General features: G+C 36.2%; 1 protein-coding gene across 8 annotated transcripts in view; it reads left to right on the forward strand.

Annotated features, from left to right (window-relative positions):
- VPS13A (vacuolar protein sorting 13 homolog A) overlaps positions 1 to 13,555 on the forward strand; it is a 253,659-nt gene that overhangs the window by 161,815 nt on the left and 78,289 nt on the right. For all 8 annotated transcript variants that reach the window (XR_014135928.1, XM_081790878.1, XM_081790879.1 and 5 more), the window contains 3 exons: positions 479 to 637; positions 800 to 1,055; positions 2,393 to 2,553. Coding sequence is in view for 7 of the 8 variants with exons in the window: in XM_081790878.1 (XP_081647004.1) it covers positions 479 to 637; positions 800 to 1,055; positions 2,393 to 2,553 (576 nt within the window). In the remaining variant the exon portion in view is untranslated. The remainder of the gene's footprint in view (positions 1 to 478; positions 638 to 799; positions 1,056 to 2,392; positions 2,554 to 13,555) is intronic.

Genomic DNA, 13,555 nt, shown 5'->3' on the forward strand with positions numbered 1-13,555 from the left:
AAAAATTCGTAGATGGTATTGATTTTCAGGAGCTGTAGGACACTATTCTGCAATGTTGTTGGGACTTTCTAAATCCCTGGGTTTCTATTCTTTATTCCATAGCCAGTAAGCCAAATGACTTCTCTTGCTCTGAATGCCCATGCGCTACGAAGTGTGTGCTTTTACTTTTGATTCAGATGCCACACGCATTTAGTAATTTTAGTGTGTATTTTTCCTTTTGAATTGTGCTTGCCATTTTAGTATCATTGAGGATGAGAACTATTTTTCCTCTAATATTACCCCTGTCCTGTAAGACCTTAGTTGGCTGATATCCAAGTAATTCCAGTAAGGGAATGGAATTGAAAAAAACTTGTTGTTGTCTCTAATGTTATTACTGGGACTTGTCTAGTTTTGTTTTTTTTTTTTCTTTGCAAAATGAGTAATGTATGTTCCTAGGAACAAATTTCCTTATGTTTCTATAATTTATGTATCATTTTAGATGAAAAAGAAAGCAAAAAAGACTATTGTTGAGTCAGATACTGAAGAAGAAAATTACAAAGTGCCAGAATATAAAACTGTTCTCAGTTTCCATTCAAAAGACCAACTAAACATTACGTTATCCAAATGCGGCCTTGTAATGTTAAATAATTTAGCCAAGGTAAGGAAAGAAATTTGAAACCTTAAGTGTTGGTGTAGTCGTCTGAGCTAACCCTTTTTGTTAATTGAGTAAGAAGTTTTTTGTTAACTTCGTTGTCTTACGGTCATTAGTGTTCTGTTAGTCATTTTATGTCATTTTATTTACGATAATTCTTCTTTATAGGCATTTACAGAAGCCGCCACTGGAGCTTCAGCTGTCATCATACGGGATCTAGCACCATTTATGATTTTAAATTCTCTTGGACTTCCGGTCTCTGTTTCACCAAGTGATTCTTTTAGTGTACTCAATGTTCCTTTGGCAAGATCCTATGTATTGAAAAATGAAGAGAGTTTAAGTATGGATTATGTAGGAACTAAAGACAATGATCATTTCAATGCAATGACCAGCCTAAGCAGTAAACTCTTCTTTATTCTTCTTAGTAAGTTATAAATTATCTTCCTGGGTCTTTAATTTATTTTAAGTTGCATTTTTATATCCTATTTTACTTTTTTGTGGTTTTTACAGGTTTTTTAATCTTCCAAATAGGTTGGGAATTTTGTCTTTTCTTTTGCAGGACTTTGGTTGCTTACTGTCACTATATATTTGTATTGTGAATTGTGACTTCCTTTGTCCACTGCATTATCTAGGGCATGGTAATTCACCACTTTTTATATGCTGGGGAGGAAAAAGATTTGATCTGTTCCTTAACACAGCTTTTACAGACTGTAGGTGTTGGTATTTGTTGCTTTAACCACATTTAGTATAATTCACTAATACTCCACTAGTTTTACAGCTGAATGAATTAGAAATAGAGTTTGAATTCACAACAGTGGCACACTGGAATGGTTTTGGAGTTTGTAAATGGTTTATATATTCTGCCTGTTGAGGTCGAAGGTTTTTCTTTTTGTCCTTTCTGATTCTCATTTTCATGAGAAATGAAAGTAAAAAAAAATTTAATTGTCATAATATTTATTCATTGTAAAGTTAAGTAGTCCCAAAGCCTCACCCACACCCCTTTATGACACTCTGACATTTAAATCCTTATGGAGGAGGGAGAGTATTAATTAAGATGTGGGGGAGGGGTACTAAGACTAATGGCTAGTGCTTTTAGTCAGAAAATGATGCTTAACGGTGGCTAGGTTTCAGGTGTAGACCCAGCGTTGTCAGTGAATTAATTGTTCTTCTAGCTTTTACCTCATTTGTTTTTGAACTAACATTTTTACAGAATTGGAGGGGTATATAAGTCATACTCCAATAAAATGTATGTATGTATAAAATTTTGTTTAATCAAGTCCTAGACACCATAAAGTATCACAGGTTATTGAAATGATGAAAAACTGAAAATTTACAGCTACTTTTGGTAATCGCCAGTGACTGCCTAAAGGTATTAGGCCCTGGTTATGATGACAACAAACCAAAGTTCAGTGTTCTTGTATTTTATGACTTGTCTCGTTAGTTAGTTTGAAAACATTTATGTTATTGTCTTAGGTTAAACTACTGAGTGAAAAATTTTTTTCAATTAAAAAAATTTTTTTTTGGTAAAATACTTTGAAGGTTTTAGATGAATGCTTTGGGAATGTATTATGGCTTCTTAAAATACCCCTTGATTGTAGATTATACAAAGAAATCTCTCTTTTTTTATAGTCTTATGTATATAAACTTCAGTGATTATTATTCATGATATTAAAAAATGATCTATCTGGTATTTAGCACTTACTTAAAATTAATATATGATGGTTTATAATAAAAACTTACAAACATACGTATTCCATTTAGCACCCACTAACCACTCTACTGCTGATAAGATTCCTTTAACAAAAGTGGGACGACGACTATACACCGTAAGACACAGAGAGTCTGGGGTTGAAAGATCTATTGTTTGTCAAGTCGATGGAGTGGAAGGAAGTAAGAAGGTAACAATTCGTTCTCCAGTGCAGGTACGAAATGATCCATTTTTTTGTGGGGTCATATTATGCATATTTGTGTGCTAATAAAAAAACTAAAGCTAATTAATACCAAAAGAATATAAACGGCAATAAAATCATAACTAATATAAGAAAGAATCATTACCAGTAATTGTACTACTCTAGTATGAACAGTGGTAGGATTTTGTTCAATACTTCTCATAACTTTTTTTTAGGACTCTTTGTACAATCTTTTTGGACTGTTACTTTAAATGCCTCATCAATATTTTGTTTTGGACTTGGTAGTAGTATGTGTACATCCTTTGATTTTAATTAGAAAATATGGCGAGGGAAAATGTTTACATCTTTATTGAGGTTAAACTGATGTACAATAAACTGCACATATTTAAAGTTGATGAATTTGGGCACAAAATACATCTGTGAAACCGTCATCACAATGAGCATGCTGAACATATTTATCACCCCAAAAAGTTTCCTCTCTCCCTACTTCTCCATTCTTATGCATCCACTGATACGTTCCCATTGTGTATTGCACATAGAGAAGCTCATGTAAACAGAGTACAAAAAGGAATAGGACTTCTTTCACTCAGCATAATTTTGCATGTATCAGCTTCTGTGTATTAATGTTATATGCAGTTACATGTTGTTGTTGATTAATAATCTTTTGAATGGATGTTCCAAATACCATTTTGAATGAATCTTTGTATATGGTGTAAGGGTTGAAGTTTATGTTTTGCCATGTGGCTATTTAGTTGTTCCAACCAAGACCATCCTTTTTCCATTAAATGCCTTGGTGCTTTTGTGCAAAAAAAAAAAAATTGATCATATCGATGAAGTGGGGCGATCATGGGGTTCAGAACTAATGGCCAAGAAAGCATTCTTAAAGACCTCTTTGGTGCCAAAAGGTGATTTTATTAAAGCATGGGGACAGGACCCATGGGCAGAAAGAGCTGTGCTGGGGTTGTGAAGAGTAACTGGTTATATACTATGGGCCTGGGGGAGTTAGAGTCAAGAGGAAGTTTCTTAAAGGATTTTCCATATGCCAAAGACTCACAGGTTGCTAGAGGCCTAGCTGTTTTGCTAAGGTTGTTTTTCCCTTTAGCAAAACATTAATATTAAGACGGTAGGGAGTTCTTGGGCATTAGGCTATTGATAAGATTGCCCTTTTCTTGGAATTATGCTAAGATATTTGTAAGCTGATGGAGACTCTGTAAGTTTAACCATGTGTTTTCTGTTCCTTGCTTTGTTCTTGGGCAGCCAGGAGTGCCAGAGGAATATCACACATATCTCACTGGGGGAGGGGGAGGAGCTCTGCTGGCTTGTGCTTGGCCATTAGCTTGCCTTATGGTCCCTCATCAATAGCTTTGGGGGTTTATTTCAGAACTCTATCATCTATTTCATTGATCTATTTGTTGATCTTTATGCCACAATTACATTGTCTTCATTACCTTTTTATCCTGAGTCGTGAAATCAGGTAGTGCAAGTTGTCCTACTTTGTTCATTTTCAAAGTTGTTTTGGCTATTCTGAGTCCATTCTATTTCCATTTAAATTTTAGACTTGGGTTTTCAATGTTGATTGAAAAGTTATGATTAAGTTGGTATTTTTACATTTCTGATTTTTATTGCTGATAGTACCACTGATTTTTATATTAACCTATATTGTGTAATGTCACTAGATGCACTTGTTGTAGCAGCTTCTTCGTAGATAGTTTTGATGTCCGCAGATAAAGATTTTTCCTTTTCCTTTCCAATCTGGATATGTATTATTTTATTTTACCTTTACTTCCCTGTTGCATTGGCTAGAACCTCCAGTACAGTATGAATAGATGTTCTGAAAGCAGATATTTTTGCCTGGTTCTCAATCTTAGCAGTATTCATTCTTTCACCATTAAGTTTTGAGTCGCTTTCTTGTAGATGACCTTTCTTAGGTTGAAAATGCTCCCTTTTGTTTCTAGTTTGCTGAGTTTTGGTCACAACTGGATGTTGGATTTTGTCCAATGATTTTCTGTGTTTATGAAAAGGGTTTTTTTTTTTTTTTTTTTATGTCTGTTTTTGAGAGAGAGAGAGAGAGTGTGTGCGTGAGCGAGCAAGCAAGCAGGGGAGGGGCAGAAAGAGGGAGACAGAGAATCTGAAGCAGGCTCCAGGCTCTGAGCTATCAGCACAGAGCCTGATGCAGGGGTCAAACCCATGAACTGTGAGATCACGCCCTGAGCTGAAGTGGGATGTTTCACCAACTGAGCCACCCAGGGGCCCCTACTGTGAAAGGTGTTTTAAAAACATACTTAATATGTTGAATTGAATTTTTTAATTATTAAATTACAATTGGTTAGATTCAGTATAGTGATTCAACAGTTCTATATATTAGTGTTCATCATGATATGTGTACTCTTAATATCTTACATATATTTCACCCATCCCCCCACCCACCTCACCACTGGTAACCACCAGTTTGTTCCCTATACTTGAGTCTCTCTTTTTTTCTTTGTTTTGTTTCCTCAATTCCACATAAGAGTGAAATCATGCGGTATTTGTCTTTATCTGACTTATTTCACTTAGCATTTATATTCTGCAGCTCCATAAATGTTGTTGCAAATGACAAGATTTCCTTATTTTTTATGGACGAGTAATGTCACATTGTTTATGTATACCACATCTTCTTTGTCCATTCGTCTGTTGGTGGACACGTGAGTTGCTACCATAATTTGGCGCTTGTATGATGCTACAGTAAACATAGGGGTGCATATATCTTTTCAAATTTGTATTTCTATATTCTTTGGGTAAATACTAGTGGAATTACCAGGTAGTGTGGTAATTCTATTTTTAATTTTTTGATAAACCTTCATACTATTCTCCACAGTGGCTGCATCAGTTTGTGTTTCCATTAACAGTGCACAAGGGTTTCTTTTTCTCTACATTCTTGCCAACACTTATTGTTTCTTGTGTTTCTGATTTTAGCCATTCTCACAGGTGTCAGGCGATAATCTCATTGTGGCTTTGATTTTCATTTCCCTGATGATTAGTGATGTTGGGCATCTTTTCATGTGTCTATTGGCCATCGTATGTTTTCTTTGGAATAACATCTTTTCATCTCATCAGCCTACTTTATAATTAGATTATTTGCTTATTTCTGTTCTGAAGATGTATAAGTTCTTTATAGACTTTAGATACTAACCCATTACTGGATATGTCGTTTGCAAATACCTTCTCCCCTTCACTAGGTTGTCTTTTAGTTTTGTTGGCTGATTCCTTTGCTGTGCAGAAACTTTTTATTTTGCTGTAGTCTCACTACTTTAGTTTTGCTTTTGTTTCCCTTGCCTCAGGAGTCTAGAAAAATGTTGCCAGTGCCAGTGTCAAAGAAATTACTGCCTGTGCTCTCTTGTAGGGTTGTTGTGGTTTCAAGTCTCACATTTAAGTCTTTGATCCATTTTGAGTTTAGTTTTGTGTATGATGTAAGAAAGTGGTCTGGTTACCTTATTTTTAATTTTTTTTGAGTTTGTTTATTTTGAGAGAGAGAGAGAGAGAGAGAGAGAGAGAGAGAGAGAGAGAGAACAGTGATGGGCACAGAGAGGGAGAGAATCCCAAGCAGGCTCCACGCCCAGCATGGGGCTCAATCTCATGAACTGCACGATCATGACCTGAGCTGAAATCAGGAGTCCAATGCTCTACCTACTGAGCCACTTAGGAGCCCCTGTCCACTTCCATTCTTTTGCAAGTAGCTTGCCAGTTTTCCCAACCCATTTGTTGAAGAGACTGTCCTTTCCCCATTGCACATTCTTGCCTCTTTTGTCATAGATTAATTGACCATATAATTGTGGGTTTATTTCTTGGCTTTCTCTTCTGTTCCATAGACTTACATGTCTGTTTTTGTACCAGTATTATACTGTCATGGATTACTGCAGCTTTGGTATATCTTGCAATCTGTGATTGTGATAGCTCCAGTTTTTTTTCTTTTTCAAAAGTGCTGTGGCTACTCAAGATCTTTTGTGGTTCCGTATCAATTTTAGGTTATTTGTTCTAGTTCTATACATTGTGCTGTTGGTATTTTGATATGGATTGCATTATATCTGTAGATTGCTTTAGGTAGCGTCAGCATTTTAACAATATTTTTTCTCCTAGTCCATGAATAGGGAATATCTTTCCATTCGTTTTTGTCATCTTCAGTTTCTTCTTTCAGTGTTTTATAGTTTTCAGGACACAGGCCTTTTACCTCCTTGATTATAAGTTTATTCCTAGGCATTTTATTATTTTTTGTGCAATTATAAATGGAATTGTTTTCGTAATTTCTCTTTCTGCTACTTCATTATTCGTGAGTAGAAATGCAACAGATGTCTGTGTATTGATTTTTTTATCCTGTGACATTACTGAATTCATTTATCAATTCTAGTAGTTTTTCATTGGAGTCTTTATGGTTTTTTATATAGAATGTCATGTCATCTGCAAATAGTGAAAGCTTTATCTTCTTTGATTGCAATGGCTGTGACTTCTAGTACTATGTTGAATAAAAGTAGTAAGTGTGGACATCCTTGTCTTATTCCTGATCCTGGGGAAAAGCTTTCAGTTATTTGCCACTGAAATGACATTAGCTGTGGGGTTCCCGTATATGGGCTTTATTATGTTCAGGTATGTTCCTTCTTAACCAACTTTGTTGAGGGTTTTTATCAGGAATGGATGTTGTACTTTGTCAAGTACTTTTTCTGCATATATTGAAATGATCATGTCGTTTTTACCCTTTCTCTCATTGATGTGATGTACCACTTTGATTGGTTTGTGAATATTGAACCACTTTTGTGTCCCCAGAATGAATCCCACCTGATCATAGTAGATGATTTTTCACCATGCATTATTGGATTCAGTTTGCTAATATTTTGTTCAGGACTTTTGCATCTATGTTCATCAGAGATACTGGCCTGCAGTTCCCTTTTTTGTTGTGTCTTTATCTGGTTTTGGTATCAGTGTTATGCTGGTGTAATAGAATGCATTTGGAAGTTTAATTTCCTCTTTTATTTTTTGGAATAGTTTGAGATGAACTGGTATTAACTCTTCTTTAAATGGTAGAATTCACCTGTGATGCCATCTTGTTTGGAGCATATAAAAAAAAATTTTTTTTTAATGTTTATTGTTGAGAGAGAGAAGGAGAGAGAGAAAAAGCATGTGAGCGGGGGTGGGGCAGAGAGAGACAGAGACACGGAATCTGAAGCAGGCTCCAGGCTCTGAGCTGTCAGCACAGAGCCTGACACAGGATTGAACCCACAAACCATGAGATCATGACCTGGGCTGAAGTCAGATGCTTAACTGACTGAGCCCTGTTAGGGTGTTTTTAATTCCTGGTTCAGTTTCTTTTTTTTTTTTTTTTTTTTTTTTTTTAATTTATTTTTTTATTTTTGGGACAGAGAGAGACAGAGCATGAACGGGGGAGGGGCAGAGAGAGAGAGAGACACAGAATCGGAAACAGGCTCCAGGCTCTGAGCCGTCAGCCCAGAGCCTGACGCGGGGCTCGAACTCACGGACCGCAAGATCGTGACCTGGCTGAAGTCGGACGCTTAACCGACTGCGCCACCCAGGCGCCCCCTGGTTCAGTTTCAATAGTGGTTGGTCTGTTCAAATTTTCTGTTTCTTCCTGCTTCAGTTTTAGTAGGTTATATGTTTCTAGGAATTTATGCTTTTCTCCTAAGTTGTCCAGTGTGTCGGCATAGAATTTTTCATAATATTCTCTCATAATCCTTTGTACTTCATAATCCTTTGTACTTCTGAGGTGTTGGTCGTTGTTTCTCTTCTTTCATTACTGATTTTGTTCATTTGAGTCCTCTTTTTTTTGGTAAGTCTGCCTAACAGTCAGATTTTGTGGATTTTCAAAGAACCAGCTCCTGGTCTCATTGATTGGTTCCTTTTTTTTTTTTAATTTCCTTCCTTCACTCGTTTGGGGTTTTGTTTGTTCTTTTTGTAGCTTTTTTTGCTATAAGCTTGCATTTTCTTTTGAGATTTGTCTTGCTTCATGAAATAGGCCTGTATTTCTATAAACTTCCCTCTTAGAACAGCTTTTGCTGCATCCCAAGGATTTTGGACCTTTGTGTTTTTGTTATTATTTGTCCTCATGTTGATTTTTATTTCTTCTTTGATTTCTTGGTTGACCTATTCATTGTTTATAGTAGTATGTTATTTAACCTTCATGTATTTTTCTTTTTTAAAAATTTGTTATTGTTTTAAATTTACATCCAAATTAGCATATAGTGCGACAATTATATCAGGAGTAGATTCCTTAATGCCCCCTACCCATTTAGCCCATCCTCCCTCCCACAACCCCTTCAGTAACCCTCTGTTTGTTCTCCATATTTAAGAGTCTCTTATGTTTTGTCCCCCTCCATGTTTTTATATCATTTTTGCTTCCCTTCTCTTGTGTTTATCTGCTCTGTGTCTTAAAGTCCTCACATGAGTGAAGTCATATGATATTTATCTTTCTCTGACTAATTTCACTTAGCATAATACCCTCTAGTTCCATCCACATAGTTGCAAATGTCAAGATTTCATTCTTTTTGTTTGCCGAGTAATACTGCATTGTATAGATATACCACATCTTCTTTATCCATTCATCCATCGATGGATGTTTGGGCTCTTTCCATACTTTGGCTATAGTTGAGAGTGCTGCTATAAACATTGGGGTGCATGTGTCCCTTCGAAACAGCACACCTGTATCCCTTGGATAAATAGTAGTGCAATTGCTGGGTTGTAGGGTAGTTTTTTTTTTTATTTTTTGAGGAACCCCCATACTGTTTTCCAGAGTGGCTGCCCCAGTTTGCATTCCCACCAGCAGTGCAAAAGAGATCCTCTTTCTCCATATCCTCACCAACCAACATCTGTTGTTACTTGAGTTGTTAATGTTAGCCATTCTGACAGGTGTGAGGTGGGATCTCATTGTGGTTTTGAGTTGTATTTCCCTGATGATGAGTGATGTTGAGCATTTTTTCATGTATCAGTTGGCCATCTGGATGTCTTCTTTGGAAAAGTGTCTATTCATGTCTTTTGCCATTTCTTCACTGGATTATTTGTTTTTTGGGTGTTGAGTTTGATAAGTTCTTTATAGATTTTGGATACCAACCTTTTATCTGATACGTCATTTGCAAATTATCTTCTCCCATTCCGTCATTTGCCTTTTAGTTTTGCTTATTGTTTCCTTCACTGTGCTAGAAGTCCCAGTAGTTCATTTTTGCTTGTGTTTCCCTTGCCTCTGGAGACATGTTGAGAAAGAAGTTGCTGCAGCCAAGATCAAAGAGGTTTTTGCCTGCTTTATCCTCAAGGATTTTGATGGGTTCCTGTCTTACATTTAGTCTTTCATCCATTTTGAGTTTATTTTTGTGTATGGTGTAAGAAAGCATGTCGCTGTCCAGTTTTCCCAGCACCACTTGCTGAAGAGACTGTCTTTATTCCATTGGATATTCTTTCCTGCTTTGTCAAAGATTAGTTGGCCAGACATTTGTAGGTCCATTTCTGGGTTCTCTATTCTGTTCCATTGATCTGAGTGTCTGTTTTTATGCCAGTATTTGTATTTTTCCCAGATTTTTTCTTGTGGTTGATTAGTTTCATGGCATTGTGGTCAGAAAAGATGCATGGTATGATTTCAGTCTTTGTGAATTTATTGACATTGATATTGTTTTGTGGCACTGTGTGATATATTCTGGAGAACGTTTCATGTGCACTTGAAAAGAATGTGTATTCTGCTGTTGTATGATGGGATGTTCTGAATATATCTGTTAGATCTGTCTCTTCCAATGTGTCTTTCACAGCTGCTATTTTCTTTTTGATTTTCTGTTTGGATTATCTATCCATTGATGTAAGTGGGGTGTTAAGGTCCCCAACTATTACAGTATTACTATCAATTGCTTAATTTATATTTGTTAATAGGTGCTTAATGTATTTGGGTTCTCCCATGTTAGGTGCATAACTATTTACAGTTATATCTTGTTGGCTTTTCCCCTGTATGATTATATAGTGTCTGTCTTTGTCTCTTGTTGCAGTCTTTGTTTTAAAGTCTGTTTTGTCCAATGTAAGTGTTGCTATCCTGGTTTTCTTTTCACTTCCATTTACATGATAAATGCTTTCCATCCTTTCATTTTCATTCTGTATATGTCTTCATGCGTGAAACACATCTATTGTAGGTAACATATGGATGGATCTTGCTGTTTTATCCATTCTGTTGCCATGTGGCTTTTAATTGGAGCATTTAGTCCAGTTACATTCAAAGCAGTGAATAGGTATGTACTTAATGCAGTTTTATTAATGGGTTTATGGTGGTTTTTGTAGTTCTTCTATTTTCCTTTTTTCTCTTCTCTCTGTAGTGATATACTTGGATTCCTTTCTTTTTACGTTTTACATATCCATTATCAGTTTTTGATTTGTAGTTACCACTAAATTTATTCATGACATCTTATGCATATATCAGTCTATATTAGGTTGATAGTCTCTTAAGTTTGAACTCATTTTAAAAGCACTTTAACTCTTGTCTCCCCCTCCCACGTTTTAAGTATGTGAGTCATACTTTATATTATTTTGCAAATCACTTAATTTTACTGTTTTTGTGCTGCTCTTACTCTTCCTTATGGTCTTTCTTTCCCACTCAGAGTCCCATATAACATTTCTGGTAAGTCTGAGTACTGGTGATGAATTTGTTTAACTTTTTTTTTTTTCTAATCAGGAAAATTCTTTTTTTTTTCCAATATATGAAATTTATTGTCAAATTGGTTTCCATACAAAACCCAGTGCTCATCCCAAAAGGTGCCCTCCTCAATACCCATCACCCACCTTCCCCTCCCTCCTACCCCCCATCAACCCTCAGTTTGTTCTCAGTTTTTAAGAGTCTCTTATGCTTTGGCTCTCTCCCACTCTAACTTCTTTTTTTTTTTTTTTTTCCCTCCCCTTCCCCCATGGGTTTCTGTTAAGTTTCTCAGGATCCACACAAGAGTGAAAACATATGGTATCTGCCTTTCTCTGTATGGCTTATTTCACTTATCATAACACTCTCCAGTTCTGTCCACGTTGCTACAAAGAGCCATATTTCATTCTTTCTCATTGCCACGTAGTAATCAGGGAAATTCTTAATCTCTCATTCTATTCCGAATGATAATCTTGCTGGATAGAGTATTCTTAGTTGCAGGTTTATTCTTTCAGCACTTTAAATATATCACCACTTTTCTGTGGCCTGCAAAGTTTCTGCTAAAAAATCAGCTGATAGCTTTATGCAGATTCCCTTGTATGTAACTGTTTCCTTTTTCTCTTGCTACTTTTAAGATTGTTTGTTTATCACAGTTTTTCCCATTTTAATTACTGTGTCTTGGTGTGGACCTCCTTGTGTTGATTATGTTGGGCTCTCTCTGTACCATCTGGACCTGGATTTGTCCTTCCTCAGTTTTCAGGTATTAATTTCATCAAATAAATGTTTGCCCCCTTTTTCCTCTTTTCCTCTTAGATCTTTATAATCATATATGTCAATAAGTTCCCTTATTCTCATTTTTTATTATTTTCTGTCTCCTCTTCAGCTTGATTGCTTTCCTTTGCTCTGTCCTCCAGATCACTGATAAATTCTTCTGCTTCTTCTAGTGTACTATTTTTAACTTCAGTTATTGAGTTACTCATCTCTGATGATTTCTTTTTAATGTTTTCTGTCACTTTTTTGAGGGTCTGACTGTGACCCTCCTCACTTTTCTCAAGTCCAGTGAGCATCTTTATGACCATTACTTTAAATTCTCTATCAAGCATCTTATCTCCATTTTTATTTTATGTCTCTTACCATGATTTTCATGTTCTTTCATTTGTGACATATTCCTCTGTCTCCTCATTTTGTCTAATTCTTTGTGTCTGTTTCTATGTGTTAGGAAAGTCAGGTATATCTCCTGCTCCTGAAAGTAATAGCTTTATGAAGAAGAGGTTCTATAGCATCCTACACTGTAGTGTCCCATGTCCACTTTGGATGGACTCCTGCTACAGGAGAACGTGCAAGTGTGGCACATGGTCATAGCAAGGTTTGCTCAGATCTGCTGTGGGAGGAGGCCTGAGCTGCTTTAGAGAACTCCCGTTGACGATGGGTTGGAGGTTGATCTTTACTGAGCCTTCGATAGTTTCAGTCATGTTCGTGTGCATGTTCCAGTCAGTAATGAAGTGAAATTTTGACAACAGGGACACTCTTAAATCTGCAACTCTTGCCTCTCCAATTACTCGCTCCTCAACATGCTGTGCGTTTAAGGCACATTGGCTTCCCCAGATTCTCATATCTGTCTCTTTGACTTCAGCAGACAGAGCTCTGTTTGACCTCTCTTTCTGCCCCCACAATAGTCTTAAAAACTTCAGGCAGCAAGCTGGGGTAGTCTTACTGCATATTTTGGTGGTTTCTTTTTTATTCTTTTTCTTTCCTGTGCTATATGCTGCCCAGTATCTGAAAACCATTATTTAATGTATAGGTTCTTTTTCCTGTGTTTTGGTTGTTTACATTGGGAATGTTTGTATAGTCCCTATTATTCCATCATGGCTGGAAACAGAAATTCTTCTCTTTCATTTTTTATTTATAGTTAACTGTTTTAAAAGATGACTGTTGTGCTGCTCTACCTATTACTGATTTTTTTATTTTTTAAATAGTTATATGTTAATTTTAAAATTCTTGAAGACACTATAGAAATTTGAAGGTATCCCTGTTGCTTCAAATAGAGCCAATGATTTACCTAGAAAAAAACATAGTGTAGTTAAGATTATCCATTTATCAATTCTTAATTCTCAGTATGTTTTCTGTTTTGGTATGATTTTTTTTAAGTTTCTTTATTATTTATTTTGAGAGAGAGAGAGTGGGAGAGAACGGGGGTGGGGCAGAGAGAGAGAATTCCAAGCAGGCTCTGTTAACACAAAACTTGTGAACCATGAGATCATGACCTGAGCTAAAATCAAGAGTCGGATGCTTAACCAACTGAGTCGCCAGGTGTCCCTGGGTATTATTATTATTTTTTAATAGGACAATTTTACTAGAGATCTAGAAAGA

This window comes from Panthera onca, chromosome D4 (genome assembly GCF_046562875.1).
Source record: "Panthera onca isolate mPanOnc1 chromosome D4, mPanOnc1 haplotype 2, whole genome shotgun sequence".
In the NCBI taxonomy this organism is placed as follows: Eukaryota; Metazoa; Chordata; class Mammalia; order Carnivora; family Felidae; genus Panthera; species Panthera onca.